Below are 26786 nucleotides of genomic sequence, written 5' to 3' on the forward strand. Positions count from 1 at the left end.
AAAAACTTAATAGAGATTGAAGTACTAAAAATTTGCAGACAAAATATTTTAAATAATTGCATTGGAATTTGGAATTAAAGAAAACCTCTCAAAATTAGATGTTTGTAAAATTTCATCTCTTAAACTGGAAAAATCGTATATACTTGTATCGTGCAAATTAGCTACAGTACTTATGGTTTAGTTGCAAATAGTCTTGATTGATCTATCACAGGAGCAATTGCTTGCCTAATACATTATTATGTACATTCAGAATTAAAATCATAAAATTTAATGTGATTGAGAGGAGAAGATGTACAAATTTAGGTAATTGTTATATCTGTAGAATTGTTTTGTTATTACAATTTGAATTCATTTTTCGGCTGAAATTAGGAAATACCTTTCAACCAAATATAGAGATATTTAATTTTGTTACAATCATTAGGATGTAAAAGTTTATCATTGCAAATATTTTCCCTTTCAGTATTGAAAGGTTAAAGTGGAAAAGCGTAAAGATCAAAGGGAAACAAGCAGAAAATCAAATTGTGTCACTTTTTTCCCGATCACGCAACTTTCCAGCAGTTTTTTTTCAACGCCAAAAGTCCCATTCAAACACGCAGCGCACAACAAAGGAGCCAATCAAAAGAAGTGCGAGCGCGTGGCGCGCGTTGGCGGATAATTCGGTGCTCTGTGGAATTAGAATTCAAGAGAGCGTGCACGCGCCGCGGCGCCATACACCGCATTCGGCGCGTGGGCTTATCAAGTGGCTCGATCAGCCAGACAGAATCTCATGCACATCAGCAACAGGTTAGCCCAGCACAACAAAATCAGAGACGGACGACGTCGGTGGCGCGATGATTTTTGCTCAGCCGACCGAAATCTCGTTTTCCCGGAACCAAAAAGTTGCCAGCTAATTAGAGCCCAGCCGGCCGGCCGGTGCTGCTTTGTTCGAGGGCGTGGCGGCTCGACCGAGAGAGCAGAACAGCGGCGAGCGTGCGTGTGTGTTTGGAACAATAGCCCAATTTATTACGGCCGGCAGCCCCGCAAAATTAGCGCAATCTCTCGAAACCTCTGCGCGCGTTGACGCCGGCGCCGGGCTTCTAATTTCATCATCGGCCCAAAATAATAAAGCGGCTGCCCGCTGGACCGACATAAATCAAACAGCCTTATCGTCCGGCTTATTAGCGCAAGACTTGCTGCTGGGATTAGAAATTCCTGCTGCTTGGCCCTTGATTAACGCATTCCGGGAAAATCATCAGATCGATAAAAAGGTGCTCAAGAGGTTGCATTTTGCTCCAAGCTGATGAAAAATAAATGCAGCAAATCAAAATTATAAATTTCTGCAATCTTAAAAATTTGAAGTTTTGTGTTCATCATACTTCGTTTTTGTTTCATTACAATTTTAATAGAATAAAATACTGGGTACAAAGGAATTTATTTAAATATTTCAAGCAAGTGCTACACTTGCATAGTTTCCAAATCTACAATAATTGTTTACAAAAATGATTATAAAATAAATAACTTTATCAAACTTTATTTCTAGCTTTAATTATAAAAATGAATATATTTATATTATTTCGAAAATATTTAACAATTTGAGCGAAATATTTATCAAGCAATATCAAGAAAGTATTGTAAAAATTGCAAGCTTTTTTCTGAATAAAAATTAGAACTTTTTTTATTCTCCTCTTCTAAGCCTGGTAAGCTCAGGTATTTTACTGACATTTTCATATGATTCATCTTATTGGAAATTTTAAAGAATTGAATAATATTGTATGAAAAGATAATCAAAATAATTGCGAGCGATGCTAAAGGAATGGAAACCTTGATTTGATTAAAATAATAAGTTCCGGTTTTTGTTTCCCTTGATAAAACACAGAAAAACCGAACAATTTTCAAATCCTCTTTCAGGACGTTTGAGCGTCATATTTTGTGTTAAAAAAACGCGATGGTTATTGTCATCATAATATTTGTACAAAAAAAGTTTGTCGTTTGCTAACAGGCCGGTAATTTATGACAGGCACTTAAACATGCGAGTCAGTGAGGAATCCAGCTTATAACACAAAGGCAAATATTGGACGGGCACTCGAATGCCGCGATACAAACGTGTGACAGTTTGATGCGCCATTAATCAATGGATCGTTTGTTCGCTCCGCGTGCGCCACGATATCAATCATACTTATAACGTCACTGACCATTTGTTTTCATTTTGAACGTGTGGCTCGAGCGCCTCTCGTTCATAAGCGAAGGGGCATATTTAACATGTGCTTCCAAAAGCGCTCAAGACTGTGAAAAATGATCATTTTTTTTTTTAGTTTTAAAGTTTCTTGAAAGTAAAAAAAAAATCTCTATAAAACTTTGTCTTGAGAAAAATTCATGTTTCTTGATATTTCTAAAGATAAAAAAAATTTATGGTTTTATCCACCATTGTTGAAGAAAAAATCGGTTGTATTAAATTGACTTCTGGAAACTTGAAGGATTACTTGATCTATAAAACTAACTTTTAAGTGAAAAAAGAATTCTGAAGTGTCTCTGCCTCATGTACAGTAATAAATTGCTATCTCAAAGAACGAAACTCGCATGCCTCTTTGTGAACACAGAGCAAAAAACTAAGTGAGCGACGTTGTTGTTGTTTGATGGCGTTGCCAACCGAACATAAAAGTGTCGATTCACAAGCGTCGTCTAGAGCAACAGCAGCGCACTTGCATCATCGGATTACCGGGGACATCATTAGACGCGGCGCCGCTTTATCAGCCAGATGCGGCCGAATCACTACATTGTCTTTGTCGTTATCTGCAGTTTGCACCGCATTTGCACCGAGGCGCGTCTCTTGCTATTGATGCTGGCTCATTAATCTTGCCGCGCCCATTATTTCTCGCAGCAAGTTGTTTAAGGCTTCGCTAGTTTGCTCGCTTTTCGGCCTGATAAATTTGCATGAGATCTTACAAGGAAGCCGCTCCTCTCGTTCAACACGGGCGGTTTCAAATTTTCAAAGCAGGAAACACCGCTCGCTAATGGAAGCCTGCGGTAACGGAGGTATGCAATATGCACGACATGCCTGCTCAACAATAAGCCTAAATTTTTCGACGGCCGGCGTAGCTCCTTCCACGTGGGCAGCTCGGAAGTTGCCCGTAAGTGCAGGATGATGTCCATTTTAATTAGTCATGAGCGATTTTTTCCTGTTCGCTTCATCCCGCCTGCAAAGTTTTGAAGGGTCTTCCGTTCTTGAGTTGGACATTTGACAACAACCATGAATTTTGCATCGCAGTTTGTGGAGTTTGGAAGCTCTTCAATAAATTTAATGATTTAATAATTTAGCAGCGCTTAGCTTTATATGAAGTACAGATTCATGATTTATTTTAAATAATTTATAATCCATTACCTTATTTAATTGGCACGGACAGGAAACTGTGTGTGAATGTTTTATATATTGAATAAAATATAAAAAATAACTAAAAATTAACAAGACAAAGAAAGTTAATCAAAAAGTTTATAAAGCACAAACAAATTAAAATATACTATTAAATAAATGAAAAATAATAAAAAGTATTGTAAAAGTCTATTATTTTAATTAAATTAGTGTATTTATTGAATAATTAAACGTTTTTTATTAACAAAAATTAACGTTAACAATCACAATACTTTACATACTCGCTCTCAATGTCTGAGCTGTTTGTATGGCAGCGGCCCATATGATGTGTCTTTGGTGCGCCTTAATACCCTGAAGACCTTCGAAGAAGATCGAGTTGGGTCGCAGCTCCACTTCTGCTTCCTTTTCTGCTGTCTGGCGATTTCTGACCCAAAACACTTGGATCCAAAAGTTGGACCCAACACTTGGAGCCAACAGTTGGAACAAAAACTGGCAGGTTACAAATTGTAAAGACAGACACATGTTCACCCGCTACTCTTGCCACGGTTTTCACTACCTGTTTTGTACAAATGCAGCCTACCACACGGCAGCAGATGACAAATGTAAATGTAAATTTTGCGATGAAAAGATTATTTTTTTTATCACTTATTCGAATGTAACAAGAGCAATATTATGTTATCAGTCGCAGCGACAATGAAAAAGTGAGAGACAACACTAAGTGTGAGAGACAATACGGATGAAATAATTTTTGTTCCTTCATTTGACCGATTTTTACTTTATTTTATGTCAAGTATGTATGTTGTATACCGTTGGTATTTAATAAATAAATAAATCAATCAAAAGTCTATTATTTTATAAATTAAGTTTTTTTTTTTAATTCGTGTTTAATTATTTTTGATAAAATTTTTTTTTCATAAATTCCGTTTTATAAAAAAACTTTCTAGTCGTATCAATCGGGGAGATTGTGAGAAAAAGAGCGCTTACAGGCTCTTAAAAAATCACTTTTGCGGTCGGAAAACGCGATAGAATATTAATCCACCCAGCACCCGTCTCGCTGGTTCCCTCTGAACGAATAAATCATGGCGAACAAACGAGATGCGTGAAAAGCAGCAGCCAATCAATCACCTCCGCCATCGCTCATCGCCGCGAAAGAATTTACCTGCCCGCGTGCATTGTGTGTGCTCGACGTGATTAATGTTTTGGCTGGCGCGCGCGCCACCCACCTTTTCTAATGAGCAAGGAAAAAGGAGTTTTCCGGCCAAAGTACACACACACGCACGCTCTCGTTATCATAACGATGGAGTGCCATGTGTATTTCGACAGAGGAGGTTTTGAAGTCGCGCATAATGCGCTTGGGTATTTGCACAGCGAATCAGGCCAATTATTTGCGCCGGCGGTCTTTCAAGGAGCTGCCTCTTTATTCTCCGAGCTCGCACTCCTGCATTATTAACGCGTGCGAGACGAGTTTGGTGCTCATTGTTGTGCACCTTTGTGCCCCAGAAATGAATATTTCGGCGCTGCACAATGAGTGAAAGGACCAAAACGCAGCTCAAATGTGGGTCTGAAAGTAAATGAATGCCGCGCTGCTGCTGGCGGTCGTGTGTGTTTGCTCAATTTTTTATTGGCTGGTTCAATATTTGTTGGATAGGTTTGAATTCAGCTACGGTAAACAAGGTCAAACGTGCTGCGTGTTTGAGTGCACCGAGAGAGCTACAACCTTTTTGAGAGCTTTTCCTTCCAACAAAGAGGGGGTTCAAGTGAAGGGCGCACACATAATACGTAAAATGAAAGTATACGCGAACGTCGCGAACGTAAAATAACATTGGATAAAATTCACTTTTTTTTCTTTGGTAGACGCTTCTTGTCTGCTATTTCAAAAAAATTTGTTCTGTATGAAAATATTATGGATGGAGAAAATTTGGCGATTTGCAATTTTAGGAGCTAGAAATTAAAAAAAAATTAACATCATAGGAATCATTTTAAAATAAAATTCGTGCTTCAAAAACATAGAAACCAAAACGACTAATATCTATTAAAAAAATAAATTGGTGTCATTAAAAGATGAAAAACTTTATGCAATAAATTAAAAGTATCACGTTTTTGTCCAGTAAAAATCAATATCAATATAAAATTTGAAGGAGTCGGGCTTTTCCTCGTTGCAAAAAATTGTTTTTATTCAAAAACAAACGGCTCTACCAGTTGTATTAGTCAGCGAGCAGCGCGTTTGCTCATGAAATAGGGTCGCAGACCGTGACCGAAACTGGTAGAGCCGTTTGTTTTTGAATAAAAACAATTTTTTGCAACGAGGAAAAGCCCGACTCCATCATTTCCATGATCATCTCCTTGAGTGTCAACGTCTTCAAACAAATATAAAATTTATTAGACTAAATTGACAATTTTAAGTATTGGGTAATTTTTAACAACGTGATATTTCATAATTATTAATTATAAATTATAATAAAAAATTTGACGTGCATATGATTTTGTTTGCCTGATTATATTTGTTCAAGAGGATTGTACAAATTTTCCTATTCCGAATGTCGTTACAAGTGATGAGATACAATAGCTTTTTGTTTGCCTTTTTCGCAGAATTTTCGAAAGGCACGGTTGCAACAAAAGAAACGAAATCAGATCTCAAGTTTCACTCTGCTCCACGCATTGTCATTTTACCACTCAGGTTACCCTGGCGACGGAGTTCAGGTTTCGCTTTGACCTGTGCCGCTTTGGCTAATCTCATACCACGTGCGCATGCAAATTAAAAAAAAAATGTCTATTTTTACAAGGCACATCTCTGCCGGCGGCGGCTCCAGTTTGACTTTTATCGATTGAGTAACTTGAGGTTTCACCTTGTTAGCGGCTCGAGTGGGAAGAGGAAGGTGGATGCTGGCGCAAAAGCAGGCGCAGGGTGGTTGGAAACGTGACACGCTCATCATCTACTTGACAATCATCATCAAGCCGGTTTTTGTCTGCTTCTCTTTCCACCCCTGCGCACCGCGACAAAAACACGCGCCTGCTCGCAATTAAACTGGGCATTCAAGTCGTTTGCACAAAAACATCCGCATCTTCCACTCGACTCTTTTCCACTCGCGAGCACGTGGGTTATACACACGTATGTCGGCGCAGAGTGCGGAGGAGACGAGCGGTCTTTCACAAAAATTGAAAAGCAGCGCACCAGGTCTTGAAAAGAGCCACATTATATTTTTCACTCTGCTTCCCGCGCAAAATGAAAGAAATCAAATGAACGACGCTTAATTCCGAGCGAAAGCAGCTCTGGAAGACCTGAGCGTGACGACTGATTTGAAATGGGAAAAAATGTGTTTCAGTAAGCTTCACTGCATGCTTTTTGTAAGTATTTCCTTGTGCTTGCTGGAAAAGCAAAACAGTTTGTAAAGACTTTCGCTTCATTTGAGATGAAAACTCATTAAATTCCAGACTTTCCTTGTCAATGAAGAGGATCAAATGAGATGAAGAAATAATTAAGTGAAAATAAATAAAAACGGAATTTTGTTACAAAACACCCCAACACAAATATAATTAATTTTTTTTGCCTATTTTTAGTAGAAATGAAAATTTAGAAAAATTGCAGAACTGTTTATTTTTGCTTTCCTAGTAGTTTTTACATTTAAAGCATTTTTTTTCTAAATGGATTTTAAATTGGATTAAAGACAAATAATTTTGTATCGGTACTTTGGCCTCCACCTCTCCACCTGGTCAGAACATTAAAAAGTGTCACGTTTATTTATTGGTCGCAGCCAAATTTATTTTATTTACGATGCCACTTATTACTTAAGAAAAAAATTATGGAAAACATTCACTATTAAAAATTTAAGTCAAAACTTGGACCATTTTTTTTATCAGCTACTCTGTTATTAAATTGTTTCCCTTTTTAACATTTTAGGGATCAAGGTATATTTTCTCGAGATCCTGAATCACGATTGATGGTTCCATTGTCTGTAGGCAACAGCAAAAAATACTCCATAGAATAGAATTCATTTGTCAAAAAATCAGCAATAAAGCAAACAAAGTTTTCAACTTCCATTTTCACATCTTTTGTTTTGTTGTACGTTGGATGCACTGCTGGTTGCTAAACCTCTGGGCAAACATGCAAGACCGTGTGTGTTTGATCAAGTATCACCGACCATCTCAAAAAGCAGCCCTTTTTGCTCCCTCGATGAGCTTTCTTGTTGGCTCGGTGCGCGCGCCGGGCGCTCTTTGTTCGCCAAACAAAGAGCAAAGATTCGTTCCATGCGCTGTAAAACTTTAATCGGCTTTGTTTTTGCTGATTACGGCAGCGTCGTTTACGTCTTGGCCCCACATAAAAGCGGGGCCATTTACGCCGCGATAGGTGCAGCCAGATAGCGCGCGCGGGTGTATCGATCAGCGGACGAAACAGCGTCGGCTATTTGTCATCTCTCACGCTGCCTGCACACAGAGAGAGAATGAAGCACGCGCCGCTTTCGCTCATTACGTGAGCGGGGCACGTGGCCGCACATTCATTTTGGGGCTCTGCATGCCAAATATTGTGCATGCCCCCTTTATGGCTCATAACCAGCACGAGGTGCAGCCGAATTGATTTCCGACGACAATTCTCCTCCGACAGCAAGACCGCTCTATGCGACACACCCAAAATACGTCCGTTTCCAATTTGAAATATGGTCGCCCTTTAATTTTATCACCAGACTTTAGATTATGATTCTAATTCATTAAGATATTCAAAAATTTAAAATAAAAAAAGATTATGTATTTTAATATTTTTTTTTTTTTTTTATAAATTCTTAGTTTGCGAAATTGTTAGATACTTTATATAATTAGGTCGATTGTGTTGAATTGCATACCAAGCCGGCAAAATTTGCTATTACCAAGTAGGTGTTAACGTAATAATTAAAATTGGGTTTTCAACTAGCGCATGCAATATTCATTTTTTAAACATAAAATGCGGCGAATTTTGTAACTTCTTAATTGTCACCATTGAAAATAATTTTTATATTGATTTTTTATTGAAAAATTAAATAAAATGCTAAAATAGATAATTTAAAATTATATTTTAGGTAAATAAATATACTATTATTTGGATAGATATGTACATTAAACATTTTTTAAACATTTAATAAAAATTAAAAGTTAAACTTTTTTTAAGTATTCTTTTTCAAATCATTTTGTTTGGATATACGATATGCCATTGCATTGTAAGTATTTGAAAATGTACTTTGATAAAAACAAAAATTAAAAGAGCACGATAACTCTCTCAAGTGCAAAGCCGCACAAAGAACACATATTTATTAATTAATCCCTGCTTTCTTGCTTTTCAGCAGCGGAAATGGAGCAGAATTGAAAAGGCAGATTAGTTTGCTGCGCAACTCTCTCATTTCGATAAGTAGCTTCTCGGATTCCGCGAATGCCCCACTACGAGAATAAGAAGAAGTCGTCCGTTCTTCCTTTGCCGAGTTTTGTACGAATAATAACTTTTGCGGTGCTGGCGAATGAGTTTCGGAATTCTCAGCCGGATTAAATTTCGCTTTTCTTACTTGCAGCCAGCGTGAGTTGCACGAGAGGACTGTGTATGCTATTATACAGCCGGATTTAATTTCAATTCCACTCGGAACACAATGCGCGCGCGAATGTTTGCGTTTCAAAGATGAAATGGCTGCGCCGCAGGGCGCGCACATGAATTCTTTATTGCGCGGCTAATAGATGAATACACGCGGCCGTTCTATTGCAATTAATTATTCACCGTGATAATTCATCGTGACAGACTTGAAAGAAAATCTCGCGGGATGCCGTTTGTTAGACAACGGAGGAGCAAAACCTCGCCTGTGGTGCAGAAAATTGAAAATCGATTTTGTACCTTTAGAACGCGGTATGCCTGGCATTTTTAATCAAAACGTGCTGCAAAAATGTGGTCATATTAGCATAGAAAGTTGCACGGAAGGAGTCACACAAAAGAATTTACTAGATACGCAAAAAGGCAGCAAAGCTCTCTGCGCTTCTCAGAAATGTTATTATTTGCAGATATCGTAGGTAAAGGGTGAATGCAGTGGAATAAAATTCTATATTTATAAAGCTACGCCATCCATTTCCTTTTACATAATATATTTTTTAATAAAATGGGCTGACCTTGTACATTCATGGACGGAGAATAAAAGTAAATAAATTTAATAACCAGAAAAGTTTGGTTCAAAATTATTGTAAAATGTAATTTTTTTTTACAAAACTCTGGAATTACATGAGAATTTTAGTTTATTCAAAATATCTAAAAATGTAAAATCAGTACAATATATTTAAGTCTTCTCCCCAAGAGCTTTTGTTTCAAATTCTGTTTCGTTTAGCCTGATATAAAGAGGCCAACACGGATTTGTACGTGGATGGATCGAGTAAAAAAAGCGTCGTGCAAAAATTTCTTCGAACGTCCCTTTTAACGTTTGGCACTTGAGGCATGTGATGGCGTGTGCCGAAGATGAGAAATCCTTGCCCCAGATATAAATCACAAGGCGTTATACCCTTATTATTATGTGTGTGAGCCGAGGCGGAATCAATTGGCCAATTATCGATATATACGGCCGTAAGTGATTCTTGAATGCGCCGTCATCGGCAAAAGCCATCAAATCGATCGCGCCCCAATCTCTCGTTCTCGCCTCTCTCGGATTCAAGTTTTCCGTCGCTCACAGAAAGGCAAGTTTTGACGCCCGCCTGTCCGTTAATACAGCGCTGTGCGTGAAAAATGATGCGACTTTTTATGTCCTCATTCCAACATCTTGTCGCGCGAGGGCGAAAACTTTCGCTCTACCCTTTTTCTGATTGACATTTATTGCCGTCGTTACCTTCCACCACGCTTTGATGCAGCAAACTCTGCGGTTCAACACTTTCCCTGAGCTTGCAATTGTCACCTTTTCGCCAACATACACTGAAGGTTGTCGACAATTTTAGTTTGAGAAAACTTTAATGAATAAAATAACTTATACTATACATGCACCTTAAGGAAGTTGCTATAATAAAACTTTTAAAAGTAATTTCAACTATAAAAAAATTAGCTTTAGTTTAATTTTTATAAAAATAATATTTAATGAAATTTACAATATTGAATTTTATGGTTTCATAATGCTGATTTTTTACATTTGCAGGGAATGATAATCATTAATGGCTTTCTAGACTTACGATATTTGGTAGAGCGTAGGTACAAGTCAAATGCCAAAAAATAATGTCAAGTCAAATACCCAGAAAAACTAAAAATACCATAAAAAAGTAAGCAATCTGCGATAATTTTCCATGAAAAGATGGTTTCATCCAGAAATATTGATTGGCTTCTGATTGGATTCCCTTGTGCGGAGCTAATTGCAAAATAATTAATTGCACTCGACACAGCGCAAGGTCAATCCAATATATCATTTGGAGCGACGTTCTCACGCAGCGAGCTGTTCCTGTCGGTGCCCCACTTGCTCTGCCGGAGCAATAATTACATCAGAGAAGACCAAGGAAGTGGCCTTTTGTGCGTCACTTAAAGCGGAGAGGGTCATTAGCGGGCCAACAATGAATGCGACGCGCATTAAAAATAATAATTGCACTCGAGCCGAACAATGAGCGGTGGCGCTTTTGTGGCGCAACGCGGGGGGCGACGGTTTTGCTTTCTCCACACAGCACTCGAGAGAATTAAGTGCAAGTGCGTGTACAATACTAGACGCGAGCGACCCTCCCAACTAAGCAAAGGCAAACTTGGCCGGCCACAAAGTTTAATTCCAGCCAGTTTGCAACTTTTGATTTTGAGCGATGAGCCAGTGTCGACCCCTCCTCCGTTTTCCCGGCAAATTTGTCAACTTTCTTGGTTCCTTCCGAGCACCCGGGCTTAATGCAAGATCCTTGTTTCCTCAGAACCGGATTATGCTTTTTTTCTGCCAAATTATCCACCAGCATAAAAATGCTCTTTCATCTTTTTTTCCGGAGGGGAGGATTTCCATTAGCCGCCGTTACCTGCTCTGCTCGCTGTGTAATAATTAAGGCACACACACACCCATTTGCACACCCACTATCAAAACCTCTCTGCTCCGCTGAAAAGGTAAAAAGCTGCGAGAGGTGCGGTGAAGCATTTCTTCGTAAATCGATAAACCGATATTTCCGCAGCGCAGCAGTCGATAAATTAAATTCGCGCAATCAGGAAATTCGAGTATACGGCTTTTCCTGTTTATGTATTTATATGCAGAACTTGAAAGGTAGGCAAGTTTGTTTTTCTCCTCGTTGGCAGCAAAAACGAAAAGCTTGCTTGCTCTTTGAAGTTGCAACAAAACTTTTGAAACGGATGAACGCCGCTAGTCAAGAAAAAGCTGCTTTGACTGCGAATAATGCGCGCAAGCAAAACCAATTCCATCTACCCCTTTCTCAAAACAAACGTCATTAAATAGTCCTGTGCGCTATCACCATTACCTTTGAAATCAAGTTTAATCATTCTCAGATTTCAAAAAGAGAGGACTAGAAAGCCGGAGGTAAAACGCGAAACTGGATTACAAATGAAATAATAATTCGCAGTCCGATTTATTCGGCCGGGCAAAAAAGAGAGGGATGAGAATAATATCCACGCACCGAGCGCGTTTCAAAAGGAAAATCCCATGCATATTTTTCGGAGCGCGAGAGATATAGTGATCTCATCACCAGCGGCACAAAAGGGGGAAGTATAATTGAATCGGGCCTGATTCGCTAATAACAAGCCAGCCCGGCCAATTATTGCGAAATTTCATGCGGAAAAGCAGCAGCTTTGGCGGAAAAGCTGCAGGGCCGGCACTATTGAAAGGTAAGTAAGTGGTGGCGTGTGCTCAAGCACCGGTGACGTCACGCCCACCCGCCGCACCGACACGCTCTCAAGCAGTGGCCCTTTGCAGATATACGACCCTTGCGATTTTCTCATAAATTATGGATGCCTGCAAAACTCCCAAGAGCGACCGACAACCATACTGTACACCCACATTTCGTCGACATGACTACAAACTACGGCCTATAATTTAAAAATTAATTTTTCATTGGAATCCAATTGCGATGAATGCCAAGAGAATGGAGCAAATTGTATAAATCAACGGTGTACGTAATGCGCCATGAATTCTTAGATTTTTACTACATACGCAGCTTGATATAAAACAGTGATTTTAAAATGCAGAACTCAGCATTGAAAGGAAATAAAATATAAAAACAATTTCAGACAACACAAAGATACTGGCAAAATAAGTTAAAATTTTTTTACAAAGCATAAAATTATACTAGAATTTAAAGCATTTAAATTTTAAATTAAATTTTTTTTCTTACTTTACTTTTTTACTTTTATATTTTATTAATGATAATTTGTTAAAAAATTATAACATTGATGTATTTAGCTAAAGATGTTTCAGCAGAGAACACAAAAAGTTTAAAAAAAAAAAAAAAATTTGCATTGCGATATATTTAAAAACATAAAAAGGTACTTGAGCATCTATTTACTTTTAATTAAGTTCCGGAGGATGTTAGATATTATGATGATTAAAATAATTTAAATCTATATAATATCAGATTAGGGGAAAACTGAAAGACCAAATCTACCATGGTTTCAAATTTTTTAAAAAAAGTATTAATACTTGTTCCAAGAGTTTCCAGACCAGCTAAATCCAAGTATGAAATCCGAAAAAGCATAATCTATTTTTACTTCAATTCAGCTGAAAAATTGTTAATACATCAGACAAATTATTAAAAATGGAATAATTGTAAGAAGTCGTATTATTTGTATTAATTAGTATTTAATATTCTCAAAGTGATCCTTAGAAATATGTTTTTTACACTCGGCAAACTAAAGCTGAAAATTATTAAGGATGCGGAGTTGCTGTAGAAGTTCAGCTTTGCGGTCTTTCTGTCGTTTGTCCAAGAGTGGCATAATTAAACAAACGCAATCCCCAAACGCGTGGCCCTTCATTAGGTCAGAAAGCTCGTTTTGCGGCCGAAGGAGGCGCCAGCTCCAATTAAAGTCCTCGGCACTCTGCAGTAGTCGTCCGCGTGTGTTTTAAGCGAGAATAAATCCCGAGTCCAGCTCATTATACAATTTGGCCGTCGGGTGAGAGAGAGAGAGAGGGACCATAATTTTCAATCTGCACACCTTTTTCCATTAGCGACGGGTAATGTGGGTCTGGGGGTCGAGGAGGAAATGGCATGTTTCTGCCGCCGAATGTGCACTTAAAGTAGGTGGGAATAAGAACATTTATCAAGCCACGCACACCGACGAGCGAGCGGCGCACGCGAGCTACACCAGGGATAATCACTTTCCCTCTCCATTATCTCTGCTCTGGACACGCAATCCAACTTGTTTTGTCCGGCAAAACAATGAAAAACACTCGCAAACACACTCTTTCTTATCTCCAGGCCCTGAGAATGAAAGAGGAAAACGAATAAGGTCCTTGAACGTCGTCATTAATTAAAACCGGAGAATGGGACAAGAGCGCACCTTGTTCTCTCGGAAAAACTAAGCGGAAAAAACACGCTCTTCTCCCTCGTTTTCAACCCCAGTAGTAAATTCCCGTAGATAAACAAGTGCTCAGCCCAGAACTAATTTTTCGTTTTTAAAAAGAAAAAGAAAGAAAAAAAAACATGTATGTAATTAATGAAGATGAATTTTTTATTTTTACACTGTTTAAAAGAAAATAATTAGATTTTTCAAATTTCAAAGTGTTATTGCATGAAATGAAATCATTTATCTGGATAATAGTGAAACAATCAAAGTTTGAAATATCGTGAGCAAAGTCTAATTTTGGTAAATTTTAAAACTCCTCGTTTATGGTGAATTTGAGATCGTATTGATTTCAAGCAAAAGGTCAAAACATCGTTGGCAAGTAATGTGATGTAAAAAACGGAATTGAAACAAATAGGAAACTGTCAGCATCAAAACTTGCTCTCAACGTATGCGGCAAAAATCAAAAGTCCTCGGGTGATCATTTGGGAAACTTGATTCCTCGCTAGTTTCCAAGGCAACAACCCGGCAAAGCTGGGCAACCCTGCAGGAGAGGGTAGAAGAGAGAGGAGCGGAGCAGCGGAGGGAAATGTTATTTTTAAATATACACAGCAGCCATCCAAAACGGCCCGACGACTCGCAGCCAGGTACAAAATAAACTCACGAAAACTGCGAGAGGGGACCGTGCCGGAGAATAATTAAATATAAATATTATTATTCCACGTGGCGAGGTTTTGCACATCAAAAGTGCTTTTTCAAAGTAATATGCATATTCGCTCCCAGGCACACGCGTTAATCTGCAATTACTCTTTTTTTTCCTTTGTTCAAAAACGAATAAAAGACAATGAAGAATAATTATTTCGAGAGATTCCCAAATGAAAAAGAAATTTTCTGTATACTTTTAAATCTGATTTTGTTATTTGAAATTAAATCAGAATTGAGTGCAAATAATTTCATATTTTTGTAAAAAGTTAAATCAAAATATTTCATCAGGTTATTTGGTGAAAACATTATTAAATGCAATTTATGTCTCTTTTTTTATAACATATAAGACTTTACTAAACAATTTTGCAATCAGAAAATGCACACGAGACAAATTGGAAGTGCACTCGATAGCTGCGGAATCTGATTATGCGGATCAGAGGCAGTCTTTGTGAAAAACGGTCGAGGGGAGAAACGGTCAGTCGCAAACGAAGCTTGCGAAATTCACGTTTCATCCCTAGGCGCAACGTGTCTGCCAGCGGCGGCCGACCCTGGTCGGTCTTTTTCCACTTTGGGGGATGAAAGCAGCTCATATTTTTGTATGCATGCCCTTTGCGCAGCTGATTTATATTCAGAAGCGAACTTGTGTGCATGCCGCCGATATTTCATGTCTTCAATATTTTACATTTCATTGATTTCTCTCTGCTCTCATCTCTCTTTGCCGACCAACCGAAAGCTAGCCCGGCCTTTATTAACCGCAATCCAAAAGGGACTTTTCTTATTTGACTTCTTTTGCTCTCTTTTTTTCCTTCTTTGCCTCTCTTTTTTAATTCTGGGTATTTCTTTCTCTCTCTCCGACTGAGCCAAGCCAAGGAAGAGGCCACTTTGTGTTGTATATATAATTATAATTCGCCTCTCGCTCTGTTCAAACTGCTTTTGAGAGATTACATCAGACTCATGCTCGACTGGATGCCAGAGGAGCAGTTTTGTTTTAATCTCGCTAATTAATTTCGTATCTAAGCCGGCGTCGAATATTTTGGTAATAACAATGATGAAGAAGGAGGAGGCCGAGTGGGGGCCGCGATTTTAATTAGCGCCTTCAGCAAAAAACCCACGACTCAACGGAATCCAGTTATTGATTCAGCCACGCGGAAAATATTGCAAGAAGACCATAAACAAAATAAAGAAAATGCGTATGTGATTTTTTTTTCTAACTCAAATTTTGTTTGTAGTTTTCATTTATAATTTTGAATATCTAGATGATGTATCTCGTTATAGGCAGAGATTGCCTTGTGGTACACCAATAAACCTAATTTGCAACTAAATTTGCAACTAAACAACAATTTCTTAAAAAATTTCAATATTAGGATGTAAAAGTAATATACCAGTTTTTATGAAAACCTGTTTTCGATTTTATTATTTTAATCTTTAATAGAGGTTAAGCTCCCACCCTGATGATGAGCCCGAACAAATTTAAAAAAATTATTTACAATTTATAACAAAAAAAGTCATTAAACATAAATATAATGATTTATAATTGCAATTGAACTTATTTAAAATAAGCTGTTTTATTCTTTATAAAATCTAAACCTTAATAGCAGTATTTTTTATTCATAGCTTACCTTGCATTCTGCGGCCCGACAGATTTGACGTCAAAGGACGACGTGGCCGAAATGGACTCGTCAGGAATGCGGCCCTCCTCCATGCCCAGAGCTCGGTGGCACGCGCCTGCAACAAAACGACAAAGGAAATCAATCGTCACTCCTAATTAAAAACTTCTGTCTCATGGTAATGAGCAGAGAAAAATGGCAATGTGTCAAAACGAGACGGAGCACCTGCGCCCCGGGAGTGGCGAATAAAACTTTCGCCAGAAACTCGCTTTCATTAATTTGATTCGGCGCTGAAAGGGAGAAAAGTAGTGGAGTGGGCGAGGAACGGAGTGATTTCGGTAACAGCCTCGTTTGCTTGCGAGAAAGTTTTGCAGAAGATGATATGGTCTCGGGATATAATTTATTCTCAATTTTATTTGAGGAACTCTGTCGAATTTTTTTCTTATCCTCGTAATGCGATTTTCGCGAAAAACCTGCTAGTCAAAGGGTGAATTAGAGAGAGAGAGGCCCTTCGTCTGCTCTGCAAATAAAAGGCATAAAAACAATCGGTCCGCTAATTACGAGAGGAGGGTGGAAATAATCAGCGCCAGCAGTGACCAATTAGAAGGCGCATTATATTGGCCTTTGCTTCCGAAGAGGACAAAGCCTGTAATTAGGCACTGTGTGCAAGCAGGCTGGCCCTGACAAAAAAGCGAGCGGGCCACGCACAGGCAAACATATACACATGGGCACAACACACAAAAAGTATAACAAACTTTGCCCGTTAAAAGTAGTGCCGTCTGGACAGCCATCGGCGCAGTCAAAAAGTTAACCGGGCCAATGCGGTGCAATCAAGTTTCGTCTTTTTTTTGGCCAACAAGCCCCCCATCATCAAACCATCTGCTTGACGGACATGAATAAAAACTAAATTATTTAAATTCAAAGATAAGCTCAAATTGAGCCAAATAATTTTTACCGGTGACTACCAATATTGTTATTTTATTAATATTTTAATATGTAATGAAGAATATATTCAATTCTAAATTAGATTATAAACATTAAATTGCATTAAATGATGTGTCAGTAAACTCAATTTTTAGTAAAAGGCGCGCGTTTCCGCTGGCTTGTGCTACATATTTTAGGTGACAAAAATTTGGATTATTTTTAATCTAGTGAATTCATAGCAATAAATTTAATAATTCATCCCAAAGTTAATGCGATTTACATTACAGGAAATAAGTACAATGATATATAATGTTGAGTTAGTTTCAATAATAAATAATTATGAACCTTAAAATGAATTTCTTACACATAAAATCGTTAAATAAATTTAATTTTATGTTTCATTTACCATAAAAATTTATAAAATACAAAAAAATAAGATTTTATTTAAAATAAATCACCCCAAAAAATTAATAGTATTGTAAATTAATATTTTACTTCCCAATATCAACAAAAGAGTATTCTAATGTTGCATAATTTCATACTTCTAAATTTTCAGCTAATTACTTTACCTCCATATCAGAATCGATTGCTAACTTTGAACAGTTTTCAATTATTGCTCGTTTTAATTACTTCCTCTCTTTGTGCAATTTTAATTACAGAAGACCCACGCTCTAAGCCCTCACTCTCGCAAACGCTGATGATTAAGTTCCCGTGATGAAAATTTTTGCAGTCCGAACCAACAACACATGGGCAATTTGCTTTGCACAAAGGTGGAGAGCGTCGGCAAAGAGCGAACAGAAGTCGGGGGAGTTGCGGCGGTGTTTCGTAAGTGGATTACTGCATCTGATGTTTTGATCATCTCTCTCGCTGCTTTGTAGGTACCGCGTGTTTTCGTCTGTATGTGGCTGGCCCTCTTTACATCATCAAAACACACACCCACAGCGATAATAAATATTTATGCGGCAATCTCGAGGATTGAATTAGCCAAACTCACGCAGGTGCGACGGAGAAAAAACACGAGCGGGCAGTTTTTCTTGCACGCCTCGCCGATTTTCGTGCGAGAAAAGAAGGAAGCGAAACCAGACGAAAAAAAATAAATAAATGGAACCTGGTTGCAGACAATGGTGCGAGAGATTTCCTCAAAGGTCAGCAACTTGGTTGGAATACTACAAAAGCATCTCACCCAGCAGGAAATTTCGGCCCTTTCGCTGCGCTGATGTGGGAAGACAAAGCGTTGTCAGCGGCAGAAAGGCCGGTCGCGCTGCAATTTGATGCCACTGTGATGTTTTGAAACAAGCGAATTTTCCTGCTTGAATTTCAGGCAGAGCCGCTCATCATCGCAAGGTCTGCTCTGTATCTCTCTCTCTCTCTCCTCATCACGAGCAGTCGGCGAGTTTGCAGATGAAAGGGTTTCCAACTTGTTCGCGCAGCAAAGGGTGAAATAATTATCACTCGTACCACAAGGGCAGTTCATCGCCCCGAGAGAGTCCGAGGTGGATTAATTGATTCCGCTCTTGATCTTTCAGACGCGAAAAGTTCTCGGCACCGGGCAGCGGTTTCACTCAATTTGCACACTTCCAGCAGCAGCGACAATTTTACAAATTGAAGGACTCACCGATGTCTGAATCAAAATTTCTTGAATTTATAAAAAAGTCATACGTTAACTCTAAATGATTTTTATTGACATGAAAGGGATGTAAATTTTAGTGTGGAATAACTTTTTTTTTACCTAAAATGAAAGTTGAAACGCTGCCTGTCGGCCCAGTTTTGCATAATTAAAATAAACATAATCTGCATTTAAAAAAAGGCCGGTATATAAAAAAATTTCGGCATATTATCTTCAATTATCATGAACGCATAATCTCTTCATGAGTCTTGAGTGTCAATTTTGGAACTGAGCTGAGTAAAATAATACATGTTGACATCATGGGTGAAATTTATATTGAAACTTCTTTATGATTTCTTTCATTTTTTTGTCAAGAAAATAAATCATGATAGTATTTAAATGCAAAAAGTTTGAAATTAAGTTTTAAGCATTTAAAAGGGTTAAATTAGTTCCCTGCTGTTAGTATTCATTTTTTATTCGGTACAAAAAAAAATTATGTCTGATAAAAAATACTGTTTCTGATTCTATTTTGTAGTAGAATTTCACAATAGAGGGTTGATTCATGGTGATTTGTGTCAGACTGGCGGGCCGGGTAGCGGCTCGCAGCCCAACTGGGCCTGGACTTGGTGAAGCACTTGGTTTGATTGAGAGTAATTTGGTTTATTCCATGGTAATGCCGAATGTCTACAGAATTGTATAACAGCTGCTTAAATAGTCTAATTATGCTGACGATACAAAGATACGCGGAACTTGCTGATTTAATGTTTAGTCTATTGGCACAGTTAGTGAGTGATGAGTGTCACGGTCAGGTCGGGCCCTGACACCTCCGCCGGCAAATGAGTCAACAAAGAAAGAATGACAATAATAGAATGATATAAACAGCTGATTAAATGGTTCAAAAATACAAAATGTGTTGAGCCGTCAATTGAAGTTTCTGCCGATGTCATCCTTCAGTGCGTTGTCGCAGTCTTACAACTCCTGCAGGTGATTTCAGTTCCAGTACAAACGTTATACACGGAAACAGAGGGAAGGGACAATAAATAACTGGTGAGCGAGCGAGTTTTACATACTTAAAATTAAACATCATTGATATATCATTTCGTGGCATTGAGGGTTTGTAAATCATGAAATTGGACCCTTTCACTTCACGTGGCGCATTGAGATGTGGCGCAATTATCTTATATACTAGTCTCCCCCGGGAAAAAATCGAAAGAAAAAGAAAGAAGGGAGAAGGGGGATAAAGCTCGCTAACCAATTTTGTAGTAAAAATGGAAATGGGAAATTTTCAATGCAGTGTAAGGATGACTTCAGGCCCAAAATCCAGGTCCAATAGATGTTAAAATGACGTCCGGGAGATGATGGCCTTCTCCGGTTGTGTCGTGGGGTCACAGCCGCAGTCGTCAGGTTGGGGTTGATTGCCGTCTTGGTGCCTCCAACCATCAGACAGTCGTCAGGTCCATCAGCTCGGGGACGCTCGCTCGGTGCCTCCACATGTCAGTCTGGCGGGCCGGGTAGCGGCTCGCAGCCCAACTGGGCCTGGACTTGGTGAAGCACTTGGTTTGATTGAGAGTAATTTGGTTTATTCCATGGTAATGCCGAATGTCTACAGAATTGTATAACAGCTGCTTAAATAGTCTAATTATGCTGACGATACAAAGATACGCGGAACTTGCTGATTTAATGTTTAGTCTATTGGCACAGTTAGTGAGTGATGAGTGTCACGGTCAGGTCGGGCCCTGACATTTGAATTTAAAGTCAGCTTTTTCTCGATGGATTTTCTCACTCGTTTATTTTTTAAGAAAGAGCAGGATATTGATTTTCTAAAAAAATAAACAACTCACTAAACCCATTGAGGAAAAGCTGACTTTAAACTCAATTCACCAAGTAATTCTATGTGGACAGAGATATAATTATTGATTAAAATTTGCCCTAAAATAAATATTATTTTATTTACTTACCTAGTGTAAGTAAACTTTGCTATTATTGAAGTTAAAAAATTATTTTTAGAATTTTACTAAAGCCCTCTCACCCAACTTTTGAGGAAAATTTTCAAAATTCAAATTAAACCTCTTAATGTAGCTCATAGTGAACTAGAAAGAAAGTTCTCTCAAAGACAAACGGCCAACGCAGTATAAAAACAAGTTTGTGGGGGAAAAACCGTGCATGCTTTATAAGATCAAACGGCCAATTAAAATTTAAGCTAATTTGCTGATCAAGCCTTTTGCGCGAGCTACAGAAGCAGTCGGGAGAGTTACGGCCAAAGAGAAGCTTGAAAGAGCTCTAAAAGTTGATTTAATTAAAAAGCGGCAGCGGCGGCGGCCTTCTGTGTGTGTGTTATGAAAATAGGTAACTTGCTGAGCGGCGGCGAGCGAGATTAAAAGTTTCTTGGTCCCGGCCAGAAGTTGCTGGCAAAGGTATAAGAGAGGGAAACTGCAGTCGACAGGCAGCTCGAGCTCGGGCGACACGACTTAATCCCACAGGCTGCATCTTGCACGCGCGCACACGCCAAGCTTTACGAGGGCATGAAAGAAAAATTGCGCTCATTAAAGCGACTGTCAACGGCGCTCAAGTGCAGCGTTAAAGTGCATCCAGGGATATTGAGCCCGCGAAATGAGAAATGACCCGATTAGCATAATAAAAAGGACCTGCTTTATTGGTCCGTGGAGCATCTTTGATGGACGAGCGCCGGGAATAGCGTGTGCTGGTGGGAGACCAGCTGCTATGGTGGCGACCCAAGTCACCATTTAAGCTGCTCGTCCAGCAAACATTTATCGCGACTTTTATGAAGACCAATATGTTGAGATTGAAGGTTTAATGAATCATCGCCAACGACCTCAAATATAGCCAATATCTGCTAAAATTTTGCCATATTAACCGCAAACAAGTTAATGCCTTTATTTTTATTAATATTTAAAAGCTAAATCTTCCAGAACAAAAACCGTTTTAAATTTTAATTTCGATAAATCTCTTAAAACACGAGAAAAATTAACTGATATTAATTTTTTTCTTCGTAAAAAATCTGTTAAAAACTATTTTTGAAAATTCTATGTTTGATTCAGGTTTGATTCATAACCAATAAAATTGGGAACTAACAATAAGTCAACCGATCCAACTATCTGGTAAGTCTTCTTACTTCTAAAATAATATTTTGTTAAACAGATCCGCCAAGACTTCATGAGTGAGTAATTATTAAAGGCTGCATAAAATCAATAATTTTAGATATAAATTCAATGAAACGCTTTATTTAAGGTAGTAGTAGTAATAATTTGCCTTCACATCACATTTTCACAGATTTGAAAAAATAATATTAGAAATCATAAAAAAAATAATTAGTTTATATGCAAATTAAACCGTTAGCTAAGAAGTAAAACATGTAAAATTATTAAATACTAAATATGTAAAATTTTAAAAAAAAAATAATCAATAATATTACATTAAAGAAAGGTAAAATTGAATTTGAAAGAGGTATAAAAATGTTATATATAAACATTTGAAATAAAAGTTACTTAAAAAACGCATTTATATTGTGATAGCTTTTAATTTTATTTTACATGATCTGATAATGTAGTCCGCTAGTGCGAATAATTGCCAGTTAATTGCCTCGTCACACAAAAAGGGTGCAAAGCGCGCGGCAGCACACTTGGCAGCTGCAAAAAGCGACTTGCAAGAAGGAAATCGCCCCAGTTGGCAGCGGTTTCTTGGCTTCGTGACAAACGTGACCTACCGCAAGATAAATATCGTGCGCTGCTCATCGCCGGCGGCGTTTATTCCGAGGCATTGTTGGGGCGGAAGAGACGCTGTTTGCCGCTCATCCGTCTCAACAATCCGCACTGCCAACAATGGCGCCCGCCGACACAAAGGGTCGGAAATTCTTGTGACAATGGTGCGGTGGCAAAAAGTCTCTCGAGCTGAAAAGCCTCGTCTGTGCACCGAAAGATAACACAAAACCGCACTTTGCATAGCCAAGCTAACTCGCCACTGCCGTCACCACATCTCTACAGCGTCCGTTATGAGCCCTTTTACATTACTTTTTTTCATATTTTATTATTGGCGTGTTTATGCACGTTGCATACATTCATTCTCATAAATATAATGTACGTTTTGTTTGGAACGCGTTTTTCCTAATATTTCAAATAATTGATCATTTATAAAGGTGAAAGTTTTTAATAATTTGAATGTTAGTACACATGTCATCAATTTTCAAAATTACTGTAAAAGTAAAATCAATTGTGAACAAGTAAAAAATATTCTTGGAGTAGTTAAGACTTATTCTCTAAAAATGGTTAAATTGATTTATAGAAAGAAAATTTTATCTTGATTTCTTCACAGCTATTTTCGTTTCTAAAAATAAAAATCAAATCTCTAAATAACATATTTACATGCTATCACTAAAGGCTATCAGATTCTTGTGTTGTATTTGAAAAAATATTAAACAAAATATTTGAAGAAGTTTAAACAAAATTTTAATTATTGCATTAAATGTTTCCTACTTTGAACTTCTTCTATGGTATTAATAAATACTTTTAACCGCTTTTTACTGTTGCATGGTCAAAAAATCATCAATGAAATGATGCGGAATGCTATGACAATAATGTAAGACATAGTGACGTGCAAACTAATTCTCATGCCTGAACTGGCAGCCAAGGAGGTGCGGCGGTGGAATTACCATCAAGAGGCCTTGCGATAACAATCGCCTAATTAACATCCTTATTGAAACGCTCCGGTATATATGGTAATTTTACAAACCACAGACATGCGGTTGTGAATTTGAATTGCATCAGTTTATTGGTGTGTGGCTTGCTTGCGCTGAATACCTGCAGGAAGTGAGCATCTCTCTTGACAATGGAAAGAGCAGCGAACTTTGACCTGCGAGGCAACAACCTCAAACAAAGTTTTGTTACACACAATTTTTTTTCTTCAATTTTTAAAAACAAACGCTCGACCACAGACACACGCACTGATAAATTGCGTCGTAAATTTCCAATGACTGGTATTATTTGAGCAGGGGTGGAGGCAAAGGATGCAATTAAAACGCAGCGAGCGCTCGATGATTTGTGCGATTCAGCATTCCTGCTGCAAAAGGGTTGTGAGCCGCAATGTCGCAATGTATAATATTGTGGAGAAATTCCAGTTGCAAACCAAAGGAAGGCTGCTAGTAAACAAAATAATGCAAGAGCAAGAGAGAGGCGGCGGAGCGAGACTTTTCATTGCGAGTGCAGCAGTCAATTAATGAGAAGTCATTCCTGCGCTGGAGGCGACGAGACGTGAATGCTCTCGAGAAATGTGCATCGCGATTTGCACTCGAGCAGTCCGCGCTAATGCGAGATATTAAATTATAAATAAGCTGTTGGAGGGAGAAGAGAGAGCTATGCACTGAATAAAGCGGAAATAATTTTCTGTCAGGCAATTCAGTCATCCTTGCAAATTGGAGAAAATGGGGACATTAAATTTAGGTTCTTCTTGGCCGACAGTAAATCGGTTGATACCTGAATTAGAATGAGGAGAGGGTGTTAAAGATTAAACGTGGAATGAAGTTGTTTAATTTATTAATCAATGCGTTTTGTCAAAAATATTTTTTTATCTACATTAATTTTTATAAATAAAAGTAGAGAAGAAGTAATGTTGTTATTGAAATATTGAGAAAAAAAGATTTGAAATCATGTGAAAGAGCAGCCTTAACTCTTAATTTTACGGCACAATAGCTGAGTTTGTTCTCCGCTCGTATTTAGCACCAAACATGGTATTATTGGAATGTTGAGATCTCAGTCAAAGTATAGCTCGAACTGCTTCAAAATCTTGAAAAAAAGCTTTAAAATAGTGTGAAAGAGCAGCCTTAACACTTAATTTTACGGCACAATTGCTGAGTTTTTTGATCCGCTCGTATTTAGAACCAAACATGGTATTATTGGAATGTTGAGATCTCAGTCAAAGTATAGCTCGTACTGCTTCAAAATCTTGAAAAAAAGCTTTAAAATAGTGTGAAAGAGCAGCCTTAACTCCTTATTTTACGGCACAATAGCTGAGTTTGTGCTCCGCTCGTATTTAGCACCAAACATGGTATTATTGAAATGTTGAGATCTCAGTCAAAGTATAGCTCGTACTGCTTCAAAATCTTGAAAAAAAGCTTTAAAATAGTGTGAAAGAGCAGCCTTAACACTTAATTTTACGGCACAATAGCTGTTTTTGCTCCGCTCGTATATAGCACCAAACATGGTATTATTGGAATGTTGAGATCTCAGTCCAAGTATAGCTCGTACTGCTTCAAAATCTTGAAAAAAAGCTTTAAAATAGTGTGAAAGAGCAGCCTTAACACTTAATTTTACAGCACAATAGCTGAGTTTTTGCTCCGCTCGTATATAGCACCAAACATGGTATTATTGGAATGTTGAGATCTCAGTCAAAGTATAGCTCGTACTGCTTCAAAATCTTGAAAAAAAGCTTTAAAATAGTGCGAAAGAGCAGCCTTAACACTTAATTTTACGGCACAATAGCTGAGTTTTTGCTCCGCTCGTATATAGCACCAAACATGGTATTATTGGAATGTTGAGATCTCAGTCAAAGTATAGCTCGTACTGCTTCAAAATCTTGAAAAAAAGCTTTAAAATAGTGTGAAAGAGCAGCCATACCTCTTAATTTTACGGCACAATTGCTGAGTTTTTATCTCCGCTCGTATATAACACCAAACATGGTATTATTGGAATGTTGAGATCTCAGTCCAAGTATAGCTCGTACTGCTTCAAAATCTTGAAAAAGCTTTAAAATAGTGTGAAAGAGCAGCCTTAACACTTAATTTTACGGCACAATAGCTGAGTTTTTGCTCCGCTCGTATATAGCACCAAACATGGTATTATTGGAATGTTGAGATCTCAGTCCAAGTATAGCTCGTACTGCTTCAAAATCTTGAAAAAAAGCTTTAAAATAGTGTGAAAGAGCAGCCTTAACACTTAATTTTACAGCACAATAGCTGAGTTTTTGCTCCGCTCGTATATAGCACCAAACATGGTATTATTGGAATGTTGAGATCTCAGTCAAAGTATAGCTCGTACTGCTTCAAAATCTTGAAAAAAAGCTTTAAAATAGTGCGAAAGAGCAGCCTTAACACTTAATTTTACGGCACAATAGCTGAGTTTTTGCTCCGCTCGTATATAGCACCAAACATGGTATTATTGGAATGTTGAGATCTCAGTCCAAGTATAGCTCGTACTGCTTCAAAATCTTGAAAAAAAGCTTTAAAATAGTGTGAAAGAGCAGCCATACCTCTTAATTTTACGGCACAATTGCTGAGTTTTTATCTCCGCTCGTATATAGCACCAAACATGGTATTATTGGAATGTTGAGATCTCAGTCCAAGTATAGCTCGTACTGCTTCAAAATCTTGAAAAAAAGCTTTAAAATAGTGTGAAAGAGCAGCCATAACTCTTAATTTTACGGCACAATTGCTGAGTTTTTGCTCCGCTCGTATATAGCACCAAACATGGTATTATTGGAATGTTGAGATCTCAGTCCAAGTATAGCTCGTACTGCTTCAAAATCTTGAAAAAAAGCTTTAAAATAGTGTGAAAGAGCAGCCTTAACTCTTAATTTTACGGCACAATAGCTGAGTTTTTGCTCCGCTTGTATATAGCACCAAACATGGTATTATTGGAATGTTGAGATCTCAGTCAAAGTATAGCTCGTACTGCTTCAAAATCTTGAAAAAAAGCTTTAAAATAGTGTGAAAGAGCAGCCTTAACACTTAATTTTACAGCACAATAGCTGAGTTTTTGCTCCGCTCGTATATAGCACCAAACATGGTATTATTGGAATGTTGAGATCTCAGTCAAAGTATAGCTCGTACTGCTTCAAAATCTTGAAAAAAAGCTTTAAAATAGTGCGAAAGAGCAGCCTTAACACTTAATTTTACGGCACAATAGCTGAGTTTTTGCTCCGCTCGTATATAGCACCAAACATGGTATTATTGGAATGTTGAGATCTCAGTCCAAGTATAGCTCGTACTGCTTCAAAATCTTGAAAAAAAGCTTTAAAATAGTGTGAAAGAGCAGCCATACCTCTTAATTTTACGGCACAATTGCTGAGTTTTTATCTCCGCTCGTATATAGCACCAAACATGGTATTATTGGAATGTTGAGATCTCAGTCCAAGTATAGCTCG

General features: G+C 38.0%; 1 protein-coding gene across 2 annotated transcripts in view; it reads right to left on the reverse strand.

Moving 5' to 3' along the window:
• LOC132203977 (discoidin domain-containing receptor 2-like) overlaps window positions 1–22462 on the reverse strand; it is a 64452-nt gene extending 41990 nt beyond the window's left edge. For both annotated transcript variants that reach the window (XM_059632159.1, XM_059632158.1), the window contains exons 1-2: window positions 22360–22462; window positions 16118–16223 (exon numbers count right to left, since the gene is read on the reverse strand). In XM_059632159.1, coding sequence (XP_059488142.1) covers window positions 16118–16223; window positions 22360–22387 — 134 coding nt within the window. In that variant the 5' untranslated portion in view covers window positions 22388–22462. The remainder of the gene's footprint in view (window positions 1–16117; window positions 16224–22359) is intronic.
• Window positions 22463–26786: the final 4324 nt, after the last annotated feature.

This window comes from Neocloeon triangulifer, unplaced genomic scaffold (genome assembly GCF_031216515.1).
Source record: "Neocloeon triangulifer isolate White Clay Creek 2 clone unplaced genomic scaffold, ASM3121651v1 ptg000020l, whole genome shotgun sequence".
Classification (NCBI taxonomy): Eukaryota; Metazoa; Arthropoda; class Insecta; order Ephemeroptera; family Baetidae; genus Neocloeon; species Neocloeon triangulifer.